Source organism: Salvia hispanica, chromosome 3, assembly GCF_023119035.1.
Source record: "Salvia hispanica cultivar TCC Black 2014 chromosome 3, UniMelb_Shisp_WGS_1.0, whole genome shotgun sequence".
In the NCBI taxonomy this organism is placed as follows: Eukaryota; Viridiplantae; Streptophyta; class Magnoliopsida; order Lamiales; family Lamiaceae; genus Salvia; species Salvia hispanica.
In genome coordinates, this window is record NC_062967.1 from 26,865,871 (window position 1) to 26,879,612 (window position 13,742).

General features: G+C 37.1%; 2 protein-coding genes across 2 annotated transcripts; both read left to right on the plus strand.

Annotated features, from left to right (window-relative positions):
- Window positions 1-1,650: 1,650 nt before the first annotated feature.
- On the plus strand, window positions 1,651-6,368 carry LOC125212790 (5-methyltetrahydropteroyltriglutamate--homocysteine methyltransferase-like). Its single transcript, XM_048113051.1, has 12 exons — window positions 1,651-1,778; window positions 2,389-2,742; window positions 2,853-2,940; window positions 3,442-3,569; window positions 3,667-4,058; window positions 4,144-4,307; window positions 4,495-4,575; window positions 4,671-4,837; window positions 4,920-5,025; window positions 5,118-5,368; window positions 5,462-5,663; window positions 5,743-6,368. Exons 2-12 carry the CDS (start codon window positions 2,393-2,395, stop codon window positions 6,109-6,111), a joined length of 2,298 nt encoding a protein of 765 aa, XP_047969008.1. The 5' UTR covers window positions 1,651-1,778; window positions 2,389-2,392; the 3' UTR covers window positions 6,112-6,368.
- Window positions 6,369-9,466: 3,098 nt separating this feature from the next.
- Window positions 9,467-13,679, plus strand: LOC125214868 (5-methyltetrahydropteroyltriglutamate--homocysteine methyltransferase-like). Its single transcript, XM_048116072.1, has 12 exons — window positions 9,467-9,579; window positions 10,232-10,587; window positions 10,677-10,764; window positions 10,881-11,008; window positions 11,104-11,495; window positions 11,578-11,741; window positions 11,870-11,950; window positions 12,044-12,210; window positions 12,292-12,397; window positions 12,527-12,777; window positions 12,862-13,063; window positions 13,150-13,679. Exons 2-12 carry the CDS (start codon window positions 10,238-10,240, stop codon window positions 13,513-13,515), a joined length of 2,295 nt encoding a protein of 764 aa, XP_047972029.1. The 5' UTR covers window positions 9,467-9,579; window positions 10,232-10,237; the 3' UTR covers window positions 13,516-13,679.
- The last annotated feature ends 63 nt before the right edge of the window (window positions 13,680-13,742 follow it).

Sequence of the window (13,742 nt, forward strand, 5' to 3'; positions counted from 1 at the left end):
TTATACCAGTAATGTGTATAGCTATATACATTGGTGAGATTTGCATGATAGTGATTGGCATAGCGGCGATCACGTTCTCTCTACTCTGATCATGTGGCTTCATTTAAACGAGGGTCCACCGTAACTACAGTGCCACCGACTACCGACAAGATCTGTGTTCTTATTTTATTTTATTTTATTTTATTGCAATTTGTGTGTTGCTTTTTCTATTTCTTTTTTTAGTATTAGACGGTATGATTTGATTATTATTTTTCGCAGATTACTGAGATAAAAAAAAAAAACAAAACCGAACACATTGAATATCCAGCCAATTTTCCTAATTTTATGAAAAGAGACATAACAGAACAAAATAACTACCTTAAAATAAACAACCCACAAATTAGAACAAGAACTTAATTTGTATGATTAAACATCAATTAATTACAGTTAGTATTGAAGAACTGTGATTAAAACCTATTAACATTTTTTATTTGATTTTTATTTAGGAAATATTAATTATTTAAAATCAAAATGAATCAACTTATTTGATTTTATTTAAAACAATTTAAAAATAAAAGAAGTAATCTCATCCATCCAAATAGATGTACTCCTACATAAGTGAAAAGACCATCCAAATATACAATTGATATCACTTCATATGTAGGACTTCCAAAACGCTTCTACCCTTCTGGCATTTGATTCAAATAGCATGTCATTTATCACCTCACTTTTTTTTTTACCAAATACCTCATGTTTCAATGCATTTGATTCAAATAGCATGTCATTTGTCACCTCATTTTTTTTTTGCCAATTATGTTTCAATGGTGTATGGTATTATTACTATATAGTAAGTCATAGTTATACAAAATATTACACCTTGCATTTTGAAATTTCAAAATAATGTAATATTTAATTTATATTTTCTACAATTCTTTTACATTTTGAGGTTTTGTCTATAACTATTATACGCGATGTGTATTGTGGGTAAAGAAGACTGGTGGTAGTGTATCTCTGTGTGGCACTGAAAAATTAATTTGATTTCCAATCAAATTTAATTATAAACAAATACTATGGCGTAGATTGTGTACCGAGAAATTAATTTGATTTCCAATAATTAATTTATGTGTTTCATTTAATTATAAAAAATATGCAATAGAATTTTATTCCTAATCATTAATTTATGTATTTAGTTTTAGTCGAATTATAAGGATTTAAATATTACAGCGTAAGTAACAAATATCTTAGTCTACGGGAGTTGAAAATACAAACCATCTCAAACGTACACTAAAATCTAAACTAAACTCATTTTTCATTTTTGAAAAAAAATACCTATTCTTAGATTTACACTATATTCAAAACTATTTTTTTTTAAAATTTTATGAGTAAAAAAATATAATAAAGAGAATAATTTATTTCAATTTAAATTAAGCATAAATGATGAGAAATAAAATTATATTTAATATAATTGTTATACTAAAATGAATTTGAGTCTAGTGTAGTCGGCGGTGGATACTAAATACAAATATCTGCAAATTAGTCTACGGGAGTGGGTGAGCGCACCAACCGCCGCGTGTACACACGCTCTCCAAACCGCGCGTAATTTTCACTCAAAATCAACGTAATGGTAAATTAATCAGTCGACAGGTTTTCACTTTCCGAGATCTACCCACCACCACCAACCCCCCCGCCCCTATAAATAAGCCCACTCATCATTCACCTCAACTCGCGTCTTGCCCTTCTCTCTCTATCTATACCTACTTCTCTCTCTACCGGAAACCGGTCTCCCTTCCCTTTCAAGGGTACGTTCTTCAGCCAGTCCTGCTGTCCGCCGTTGATTTCTGCTCTCAATTTGCATAAATCTCGGTTTAATAAGATCTCTGTGTTGCTACTTAATCAAATCTACTTATTAATTAATCAAATTAAGAATTAAGGTTTTGGAAATGAACTTAATCAACTTCGAGACTAGTTCAACGAGATCTGTGAGTAAAACTCTGAATCTGGAGATGTTACGCTCCCGAAATCGTGAATTAATGTGTGGTTGTTATCAAGTTAGATTAATAATACGGTGAAAATGCTAGATCTGAATTTCGGAAATCTTCTCTGATCAGATCTGCGATGAAGGCGCTGTTTAGTATCTTCACTGCAGTTAATTCTGTCCACATCGTGTCTCACTTCCGTTTTACGCACATGTATTGCGTTACTATCGTTAGATCTGTGATTATTTGTGTTTCGAAGCTATGGATCTGCGTCTGTGTCAACTTGATCTGATGATGCTTGATGTATTGATCTCATGTGTATGAAGTCGATGCTTGATTTTCGAATTAAATTGCCCGATTCCTATTTGTGCATGGTGATTTGTTGTTTCATTGCTTTATGAGGTTTGATTTATTGAATTTTTTAAATCGACAGAAAAATGGCTTCCCACATCGTTGGATATCCCCGCATGGGCCCCAAGAGAGAGCTGAAGTTCGCTCTCGAATCGTTCTGGGATGGCAAGAGCAGCGCCGAGGATTTGGAGAAGGTGGCGGCTGATCTCAGAGCTTCCATCTGGAAGCAGATGTCTGATGCCGGCATCAAGTACATTCCCAGCAACACGTTCTCCTACTACGATCAGGTGCTCGACACCACTGCCATGCTCGGCGCGGTTCCCCCGAGATACAACTGGACCGGTGGTGAGATAGGTTTCTCCACCTACTTCTCAATGGCCAGAGGCAATGCCTCTCTTCCTGCTATGGAGATGACCAAGTGGTTCGACACCAACTAGTAAGTGACGAGATTAATTTTTTTTAACATAACTTTCTTGCATTTGCGATGTTTGTTTATCTAATTAGATGTTTGTTTATCTAATTAGATGTTTGTTTCTCTCTGTGCAGCCACTTCATTGTCCCTGAGTTGGGCCCTGATGTGAAATTTAGCTATGGTTCTCACAAAGCTGTGAATGAGTACAAAGAGGCCAAAGCTGTAAGTACAGAATAGTATTGATTACATCTATTTGATGGTATTGTGTTAATCTACTAATTTATTAGTCCTAAGTATTGTTCCATAGTAAAATACATTCAAACCTTTTACTGCATGTAGTTATCTGGTATGCTCTGTTTTAAATTGGATGTGTGAATAGAAGAATTAGTACTATTATACAATCTGATGTGTAACTCAAATGCCTCCTCTACTGTAGTCTATATTTTGTACAATGTTTTATTTAAAGATCCAATCTTAAATACCTCTTTTGCTGCCTATAAGTTACTTACCTGATGAGTTTCCTGCTGTCTCATGCCACTCTATGCTGTACTTATTTAAAGATCCAATCTTAAATGTCTCTTTTGCTGCCTATAAGTTTGCAAGCAGTTTTTTTTCCTGCTCTGTCGTATTTTATTTAAAGATCCAATCTTAAATGTCTCTGTTGGTGCCTTTAAGTTTGTAATAGTATTTTATACCTGATGAGTTTTCGGCTCTCTCATGCAGCTCGGTGTTGATACCGTCCCTGTTCTTGTTGGACCAGTATCATACCTTTTGCTCTCCAAACCTGCTAAGGGAGTTGAGAAAACTTTCCCACTTCTTTCTCTTCTTGACAAGATTCTTCCAATCTACAAGTAAGAAAAATGAGAATAAAATAACAACCAGTTCCATTACCATTTGCCATTTGTATTATTATTCCCTTCTGTTATTTAATATACCAAATCCTGGCAGGGAAGTTATTGCTGAACTGAAGGCAGCAGGTGCTTCATGGATCCAATTCGATGAGCCTACATTGGTTAAGGATCTCGAGTCACACCAGCTGGAAGCCTTCACCAAGGCTTATGCTGAGCTTGAATCAACCTTGTCTGGTGTCAACACCATCGTCGAAACCTATTTCGCTGATGTACCTGCCGCTGCATACAAGACCCTCACCTCCTTGAGCGGTGTATCTGGCTTCGGATTTGATTTGGTTCGTGGAGCCCAAACACTCGAATTGATCAAGGGAAGTTTCCCGGCTGGAAAATACCTCTTCGCCGGTGTTGTAGATGGAAGGAACATCTGGGCTAATGATCTGGCCGCATCTCTCGCCGAGCTGAGTTCTCTTGAAGGAATCGTCGGAAAGGGTATTTTATATCTAAACCTCATTGTTGCTAGATTCACGTATTACTTTTATGATGTCTCATTGTATTTTCTTTTTCCTACCTGCAGACAAGCTTGTTGTGTCCACATCCAGCTCGCTTCTCCACACTGCTGTGGATTTGGCCAATGAGACTAAGTTGGACCAGGAAATCAAGTCTTGGCTTGCATTTGCTGCTCAGAAGATCGTAGAAGTGAATGCACTTGCAAAGGCATTGTCCGGCGAGAAGGATGAGGTATATTTCTTTCCTAAACATCATTTGAATTTGCATTGAGAATACAGACTTACAGTTTATATCAAACTGTGCTTGTTATTCTAAATCTTGGGCTTATTGTTATGACTTGTATAGTATATATATTGGACTTTTACTATAACTGTTTGTACTAGTATTGTTGCTCATTTGTTTATTTTGATGTTTCCAGGCTTTCTTTTCTGCCAACGCTGCTGCTCATGCCTCTAGGAAATCCTCCCCGAGGGTGAACAATGAAGCAGTGCAAAAGGCTGTAAGAGAATTTTTGTATTTGTGAATTTGATTTTTTTGTGTCTTGCTGCTTAACTACTGTGTGCTGACTGTCTTCTCTCTGATTTATTAATCTAGGCTGCTGCACTAAGAGGTTCTGACCATCGCCGCGCTACAAACGTTAGCGCCAGACTTGACGCCCAGCAGAAGAAGCTCAACCTTCCGATCCTCCCAACCACCACTATTGGTTCCTTCCCACAGACTGTGGAGCTTAGAAGAGTGCGCCGTGAATACAAGGCCAAGAAGTGAGTGTCGTTTGGTTAAATTGCTTTACAATCTATTAATTTGTTGAACTCGATTTCTAAAAGTTCAAATTTTTTGTTCTAGGATCTCCGAGGAGGAATATGTTAAGGCCATCAAGGAGGAGATCAGCAAGGTTGTCAAGCTTCAGGAGGAGCTTGACATCGACGTTCTTGTCCACGGAGAGCCAGAGGTGAGAATTTAAAAGCCATTCTGCCAAAGGAATTGCCACTGATGTGTTTGGTTCTAACACAATCTTGTACTTTTTGTATGTCCGATTACCAGAGAAACGACATGGTTGAGTACTTTGGCGAGCAACTTTCTGGCTTTGCCTTCACGGCAAATGGCTGGGTCCAATCATACGGATCTAGATGTGTCAAGCCGCCAATTATCTACGGTGATGTCAGCCGCCCCAACCCCATGACCGTCTTTTGGTCCACTGCTGCCCAGAGCATGACCAAGCGCCCGATGAAGGGTATGCTCACTGGGCCCGTCACCATCCTCAATTGGTCTTTCGTGAGAAACGACCAGCCTAGGTAATGTTTCTAATGCGATAAAGGGTTTCTGTTTTCTCTTTTGGTTCTCTCTGTTATATGATTGCTAAACACACCTTTTGTCTTGATTCTCAGATTCGAAACCTGTTACCAAATTGCCTTGGCAATCAAGGATGAAGTGGAGGACCTCGAGAAGGCCGGTATTACTGTGATCCAGATCGATGAGGCTGCATTGAGGGAGGGGCTGCCTCTCCGCAAATCCGAGCATGCTTTCTACTTGGACTGGGCTGTCCACTCCTTCAGAATCACCAACGTCGGTGTTCAAGATACCACCCAGGTCTGTCTCGTCACTCGACCCTCTACACAACATTTCCTTCAACGATCCACTAATCTGTTTGCTATATATCATTTGACAGATCCACACCCACATGTGCTACTCGAACTTCAACGACATCATCCACTCCATCATCGACATGGACGCCGATGTCATCACAATCGAGAACTCGCGCTCCGACGAGAAGCTGCTCTCTGTATTCCGCGAGGGAGTGAAGTACGGAGCTGGAATTGGGCCGGGTGTGTACGACATCCACTCTCCACGTATCCCGTCGTCTGAGGAGATTTATGACAGAATCAACAAGATGCTTGCCGTCCTCGAGACCAACATCCTGTGGGTGAACCCCGACTGCGGTCTCAAGACCCGCAAGTACGGAGAGGTCAAGCCCGCACTCGAGAACATGGTTAAGGCTGCCAAGTCCCTCCGAAAGGAACTTGCCAGTGCCAAATAAGCTCTCTCCGATTCCCACCTTCATGAGTTTATGAAAAATATTTTCTATTCAATTTTATAACTGTGGTTCAAGAAAAGATGTAGGGTGCCCGCGGGTCGTTTTGTTTTGGGTTTGCTTTTACTATTTTTCTTTAATGGATGTTTGAAATATTACTGTCTTTTATTTGGAAGATTGCGATCGACTTGTGACAGCAGCTTCCAAATAAATGTATTTCTATCAGGTTGTTTTTTGGAAATTCTAAGGAATCATTGTTTCCAGATTTTGTGTCGTTTCACTTTTATTTTGGCTTTTAGTTTTTACTCTTTCATTCACATTCTGTTGAATATTTTCATTGCATATTATGGTATGAATAGATGGCATTTCAATTTTTTTCATGGAATAATGGATTTTAAATGAAGTAGTAAAGTGTAAACTTTTCATTCAATCGATTTCCTTCTGTTTAAATGAAGCCCAGTACTCGACTATGTATATTCCATGAAGTTTAGTATATCAACATAATAACTATAAATAAATTATTTGTACATACTCCCTGGAGAAGGAGAAAAAGTAAGAGAAAATTTTTCCATAGATTATTGTGCTCTATTTTTTGTGAATAATCAAAAATGATAATTATGCTCTATTTTTATTGGACGGAGGGAATAATAATACTAAAGTAGAATTAGTGAATGTAGACCCAGGTTTGTGTATGTGGAACCTTTCAATTGAAAATACATAATGAATTTGTATCACAAATGAATTGTTGCCATGAATTATAAATTTGGACTAAACAGGCAAAAAATGTAGTACGGAGTATCAAATTTTTATAATGCCACGTAAGACTAAATGGACGAGGTGATAAGAATTTTGTTAATGTATGATAATAATTAATAATACAGGGATGTGATCGAATGCAACGTAAGACTAAATATTGTACAAACTCAAAATTATGATCTGAATCATTGAAAAATTTCAATAGAGGATAAGATAATAGCAATAGAAAATGTCAACACAGTGTCAACGGTTGATGCTGTGTTGACATTTTGTTGAAACTGTATTGACATTTTGTATTGCTACTATTTTATCATCTGTTGATATTTTTAATGGTTCATATCATACTTTGAAGTTTGTACAATATATGAGCTTGCATTTTATCATTATCCATACTATATAAATACATTAGTATTCTATTGAACTAATCTAATAAGGAGTACTTTATCGTAGTCAAAGTGAGAATATATAGATTATACTCCTTCCGTCCCATAAAAGTTGAGACAAAACTTTTGGGCACGGAGATTAAGAATTTATATTAAATAAATAGGAGAGATGAAAAAAGTAAGAAAGATAAGAGAGAGTAAAGTAAATGATGGAATAAAATAAGAGTGATTAGATGTTTTGTCTTTAGTTAAAAAAGGAAATGACTCAACTTTATTGGGACGGACTAAAAATGAATACGACTCAACTTTTATGAGACGGAGGGAGTAATATAATATAAAAGTGGGAAATGATATGCTATAGTATTTTATATGACCACTACTCTTATGAATGCATGTTTAGCATCATTTATTTTATTTTTAAACTTTTTGAAAAAATGTTAGTGTTAATAATTTTTAAATTTATAAGAATCAAAATAGATGATAAAACAAAATAAATACTAACTCTAAGTTAGTAGTACAAGGTGATATGACTGATGATCAACTAAAATACGTAGTACTCCATGTAAAAGTATACTTCTATTTTAAAATTTGGTATACCTAGAATATCATTTTCCCTCGCTTGGCTTTCACCTTTCAGCCACCAAACATGGCTGAAATTCCTGTTTATTAGCTTGTGCTTTTATTTTTGTCTCTTTCTTTATAAATACATTTTTCCTTTGGTCACCCCTTAAATTTTTTTTAATCAGGACCGCTCGGCTCTAGTATATGTTGTACTACTAGTATTTACTTTCAGGAAAATTTTGGTTTTATTCTTTTTAATAGTGGTAAATTTTAATGCAAAACACGTTCTTAGGTCCTTATACTTTAATTAAAATATTCATTAGGTCCTCGTACAATTTTTTCGTTTTAATAGATCCTTATACCTTTCTCATAAATTTCATCACATCCTCGTACAATTTTTTCGTTTTAGTAGGTCCTTAAACTTTGATTATAACTTTTATTAGGTCCTTATACAATTTTTTATTTTAAGATATACCTTTACTTTTATTTTAGATAATAATTTATATTTAATTAAATTTAATGAACCTTTTAATTTTATTATTTAACTTATCTTATGATTATAAATATTCAGGGAAACATATCTTTCAATATAAATATAAATAATCAATTAAAAATCTGATAGTTATTCTAAAAAAAACTTCGATTTTAATCTTCAATCATCATGGTTAATCTTTTTATTATTCTCTACAACTTATTGAGATTATTGGATAACAAGATGATATTATCTTTATAGACTATGCTAAGTTAAATAATGGAATATTAAAAAGTTCATTAAGTTTAATTAAATTTAGATTATTATCCAAGATAAATGTAAAAAAAAGTCCATAAAGATTGTACAAGGACCTAATGAAAGTTATGAGAAAAGTATAAGGACCTACTAAAACGAAAAATTGTACGAGGATCTGATAAAAATATTATAAAAAGTATAAGGACATGTTAAAATGAAAAAATTGTACAAGGACCTAATAAACATTTTGACTAAAGTATAAGGACCTAAGGATGTGTTTTGCCTAAATTTTAATCACTCTAATAAAATATATGGTTTTTTTTTTTCTAAATGATTCATCTATTCAAAGAAACTTAAAAATAATTAAACTTTCAAAGCAAATGAATAAAGACATAAAAGTTATAATGAATACATAATTGACGACGAAATGTAAGTCAACAATGAAATTTGATCAAACAATTCAGAGAAAAAAAAGCATTCCCTCTTTCTCATTCAAAATTTACCACTTTTGTTTTTAGTTTATGGGCAATTAAGACGATTTCTTACTTTACACTCTATTTAACACGCAGAATAAAATTAAATAAAATCTGGTGCTGCAGAGAAAAGTGTCATCCTTCTTAGGAAGAAGGCCGTAATAAACAAAAGATACTAAAAAATAAACTGAAAATTTCAAAGTAGAAATATAAAAAAAGTGGGCCTCCGCATCATTATCGGGAGTGGGTAATCACACCAACTCTCTTCAGCCTAAGCCATAAATAAGCTCCTTCATCCTTCTCCTTAGCTTGTACCTCGCTTCTCTCTCTCTACCAGAAACAGATATCTACGTTCCGCCTCTCTCTTCGGTAACCTTTCCACGCTTCAATTCTGTGTCTGCCGTTCATTTTACGCTCATCATTACATAAATTCTCGTTTTTTCTTCAAAATATCTCTTTTACATGTTACGTTCATCCATTCATTTTTAGCTATTGCAATTTAATTTGGATTTTCCGTTTGTTTCGATTCGATCTATTCGTGATCCTCTGATTTCCGACGTGGTTGCTTGATCCGGTGAGGTTTTTTCGTGTTTGATTGTGATTTTTATTTTGCTCTGTTTTTTTAGTGATGAGCATCATCTCTGCATGCTCTTTGTTCGATTTGTTGCGAATGTGATGGCGTATCATTTTGAAAACGAGCTGATGTTGGGTGGAAGGGGGGTGAATCAGTTGTGATCTTAATTTAGAAGTGAAGTATTTGCCATTTGGATCTGGATGTGAAATTTCTCTGCATAGATCTTAGATGAAGCGCTATGCAATGTTTTTGAATCCTGTTTTATCGTTTACAATTTGGTTTTGGATCTGGAATTATTTATTTTGAAGCTCTTCTATTTGTGATGCTTTCAATCTAATCATATCCTGTGATGTTATTGTTGTGAAACATGCATATTCCTCTTCTGATCTGCGAGTTTTAATATGTTAACCATGGAAATGATCATGCATGATCATGAATTCATATGCTTTGATCGCGATCATTAAAATACAAGTCAGTTGCATGTGAGTAATTTGGCAAATGAAGGTTCAATACTTCATGGATTATTGCGATCTCATTTACCTTATATGAATGAAGATACCAAACGATTTCAAATTTACTGCATGTTATTTAAAGGGGTTGTGTTTTATCATATGCTTTTATGTGATTTGACTGATTGAATTTGGTATTCCAGAAAAAAATGGCATCCCATATTGTTGGATACCCTCGTATGGGTCCCAAGAGAGAGCTCAAATTTGCACTGGAATCGTTCTGGGATGGCAAGAGCAGCGCTGAGGATTTGGAAAAGGTGGCAGCTGGTCTCAGAGCATCCATTTGGAAGCAGATGTCTGATGTTGGGATTAAGTACATCCCCAGCAACACATTCTCATACTATGATCAGGTGCTTGACACAACTGCGATGCTCGGTGCTGTTCCCCCAAGATACAACTGGACTGGTGGTGAGATTGGTTTCTCCACTTTCTTCTCCATGGCCAGAGGAAACGCCTCTGTTCCTGCTATGGAGATGACCAAGTGGTTTGATACCAACTAGTAAGTGAAGTGATGGATAGTCTTCTTAGAGAAACAAAAGTTGCATTATGATGTTTATTTGCTAATTTTGTTGCTTTATTTGTGTACAGCCACTTCATTGTCCCAGAATTGGGCCCTGATGTGAATTTTTCTTATGCTTCCCACAAAGCCGTTAATGAATACAAAGAAGCTAAGGCGGTATAATCTCTATCATTTCCCACAAAACCGTCAATAATGAATATTGATATTATGTTTAAATGTTCATGATGGTGTTTGTTGCCATCTGATGATGCGTTTTCTGTCCTATCATGCAGCAAGGTGTTGATACTGTTCCAGTTCTTGTTGGTCCTGTTTCATACTTGTTGCTTTCCAAACCTGCCAAGGGTGTCGAGAAAACATTCCCTCTTCTTTCTCTTCTTGACAAAATTCTTCCAATCTACAAGTAAGAAAATTACAACCCAATGATTCTCATATCAAGATCCTCTCACCTTTTAGATCTTTATAGAATTTTGGAGTTGATGTGCAAAATCCTGGCAGGGAAGTTATTGCTGAGCTAAAGGCAGCCGGTGCATCTTGGATTCAGTTTGATGAGCCCACCTTAGTTATGGATCTCGAGTCTCACCAGTTGGAAGCATTCACAAAGGCATATGCTGACCTGCAACCAGCTTTGTCTGGCGTCGATGTTCTAGTTGAGACTTATTTTGCTGACATTCCCGGGGCTGCATTTAAAACCCTTACCTCATTGAGTGGAGTTTCTGGTTTTGGCTTTGATTTGGTTCGTGGAACCCAGACCCTTGATTTAATCAAGGGTGGTTTTCCATCTGGAAAATATCTCTTTGCTGGAGTTGTTGACGGAAGGAACATTTGGGCTAATGATCTGGATGCATCCCTCTCCACTCTGCAGTCTCTTGAAAGCATAGTGGGAAAGGGTACGTTAAGGAACACCTACATACACCGTTTTAAGTTTCTTTAAGGTGGTTATCTAATTTGATTGTTTTACTACCCATGCAGATAAACTTGTTGTGTCTACCTCATCCTCACTTCTCCATACTGCGGTAGATCTAGTAAATGAGACTAAGTTGGACCAAGAAATTAAATCATGGCTCGCATTTGCAGCTCAAAAGGTTGTTGAAGTGAATGCTTTGGCAAAGGCGTTGACTGGTCAGAAGGATGAGGTATGTGATTCCTAACCTCTGAATTTTAATGGAGATGCATAATAAGTGGACCATAAATCTTTTTAGATTATACACATTTATCTTGACATTAGTTTATACTAGTACTTATGCTCATTTGGTTCATTTAGGCATACTTCTCAGCCAATGCTACGGCTCAGGCATCTAGGAAATCTTCACCTAGGGTGAACAATGAAGCTGTCCAAAAGGCTGTAAGTGAATATTCATAATTTTCACTTTGATTTTTAGGCATCCTGCTGCTAAAATGTTGTGCACTTACCTTCCTTCTTCTGTTGTTCAACTAGGCTGCTGCACTGAAGGGTTCTGATCATCGCCGTGCTACAGATGTTACCTCCAGACTTGATGCTCAACAGAAGAAGCTTAACCTTCCAATCCTCCCAACCACCACTATTGGTTCCTTCCCACAGACAGTGGAGCTCAGAAGAGTGCGTCGTGAATACAAGGCCAAGAAGTAGGTCTTGTTTGCTTAAATTTTCATTTGAAACCTCAAAATGCATTCAAATCCTATAAAAGGCTTAAATTTTGGTTGTAGGATCTCTGAGGAGGACTATGATAAGGCCATCAAAGAGGAGATCAACAAGGTTGTGAAGCTTCAAGAAGAGCTTGACATTGATGTTCTTGTCCACGGAGAACCAGAGGTGAGCTAATTCTAAGGCCATTCTCTGAAAATGAATCATTCTTATCATTTTGGTTAATGAGGAGTATTAGATAGATATGAAGTGTTTGTTTTAACATTACCTTGTGTCCTTTGGTTGTCTAAATTCCAGAGAAACGATATGGTTGAGTACTTCGGAGAGCAGCTATCTGGTTTTGCCTTCACAGCAAATGGCTGGGTGCAATCATATGGATCTCGATGTGTGAAGCCACCAATCATTTATGGTGATGTCAGTCGCCCCAACCCAATGACTGTCTACTGGTCATCTGCTGCCCAGAGCATGACCAAGCGCCCGATGAAGGGAATGCTTACCGGCCCTGTTACCATCCTCAATTGGTCTTTCGTGAGAAACGACCAACCGAGGTAATGTTTCTAACTACCACATATTGTTTCTTAGGAGAGATGGTGTTTTTACTTTTCCCGCTAACATTTTGGTTTTGTTCACAGATCCGAGACATGTTATCAGATTGCTTTGGCCATTAAGGATGAAGTCGAGGATCTTGAGAAGGCCGGTATCACCGTGATCCAAATTGACGAGGCTGCATTGAGAGAAGGGTTGCCTCTCCGCAAATCCGAGCATGCTTTTTACTTGGACTGGGCTGTACACTCCTTCAGAATCACCAACGTTGGTGTCCAAGATACCACCCAGGTGTGTGTGGTCTCGTCTCGTTTCATCTCTATTGTACTACGCACAATGCTTCCTTCAACGTTTCACTGATGTTGTTTGATTGACAGATCCACACCCACATGTGCTACTCCAACTTCAACGACATCATCCAGTCCATCATCAACATGGACGCCGACGTGATCACTATTGAGAACTCACGTTCGGACGAGAAGCTGCTGTCAGTGTTCCGCGAGGGAGTCAAGTACGGAGCTGGGATCGGGCCGGGTGTGTACGACATCCACTCCCCGAGAATCCCATCCACGGATGAGATTGCGGACCGGATCAACAAGATGCTTGCGGTCCTTGAGACAAACATCTTGTGGGTGAACCCAGACTGCGGTCTCAAGACTCGAAAATACGGAGAGGTGAAGCCGGCCCTCGAGAACATGGTGTCTGCTTGCAAGATTCTCCGAACCAAGCTTGGCAGTGCATAAAGAAGGGGTTGAGAGGTTTGTTGTGAAATCTAAGTGTTGGCATGAAATAACATTGGTCCCTCAATGTCATGAGAGATCATTCTTTGCTTTTGATTCTTTTTATTTTTCAAGTAGATTTTAGTTTTGAGTGTGGGAAATTGAACGAAATTTGTGTTTTTTTTTTCGATCTCGGCATAACTTTTTTGTTTTGTTTTTTTGTTATGTGTGATTATGCAAAATCATCAATC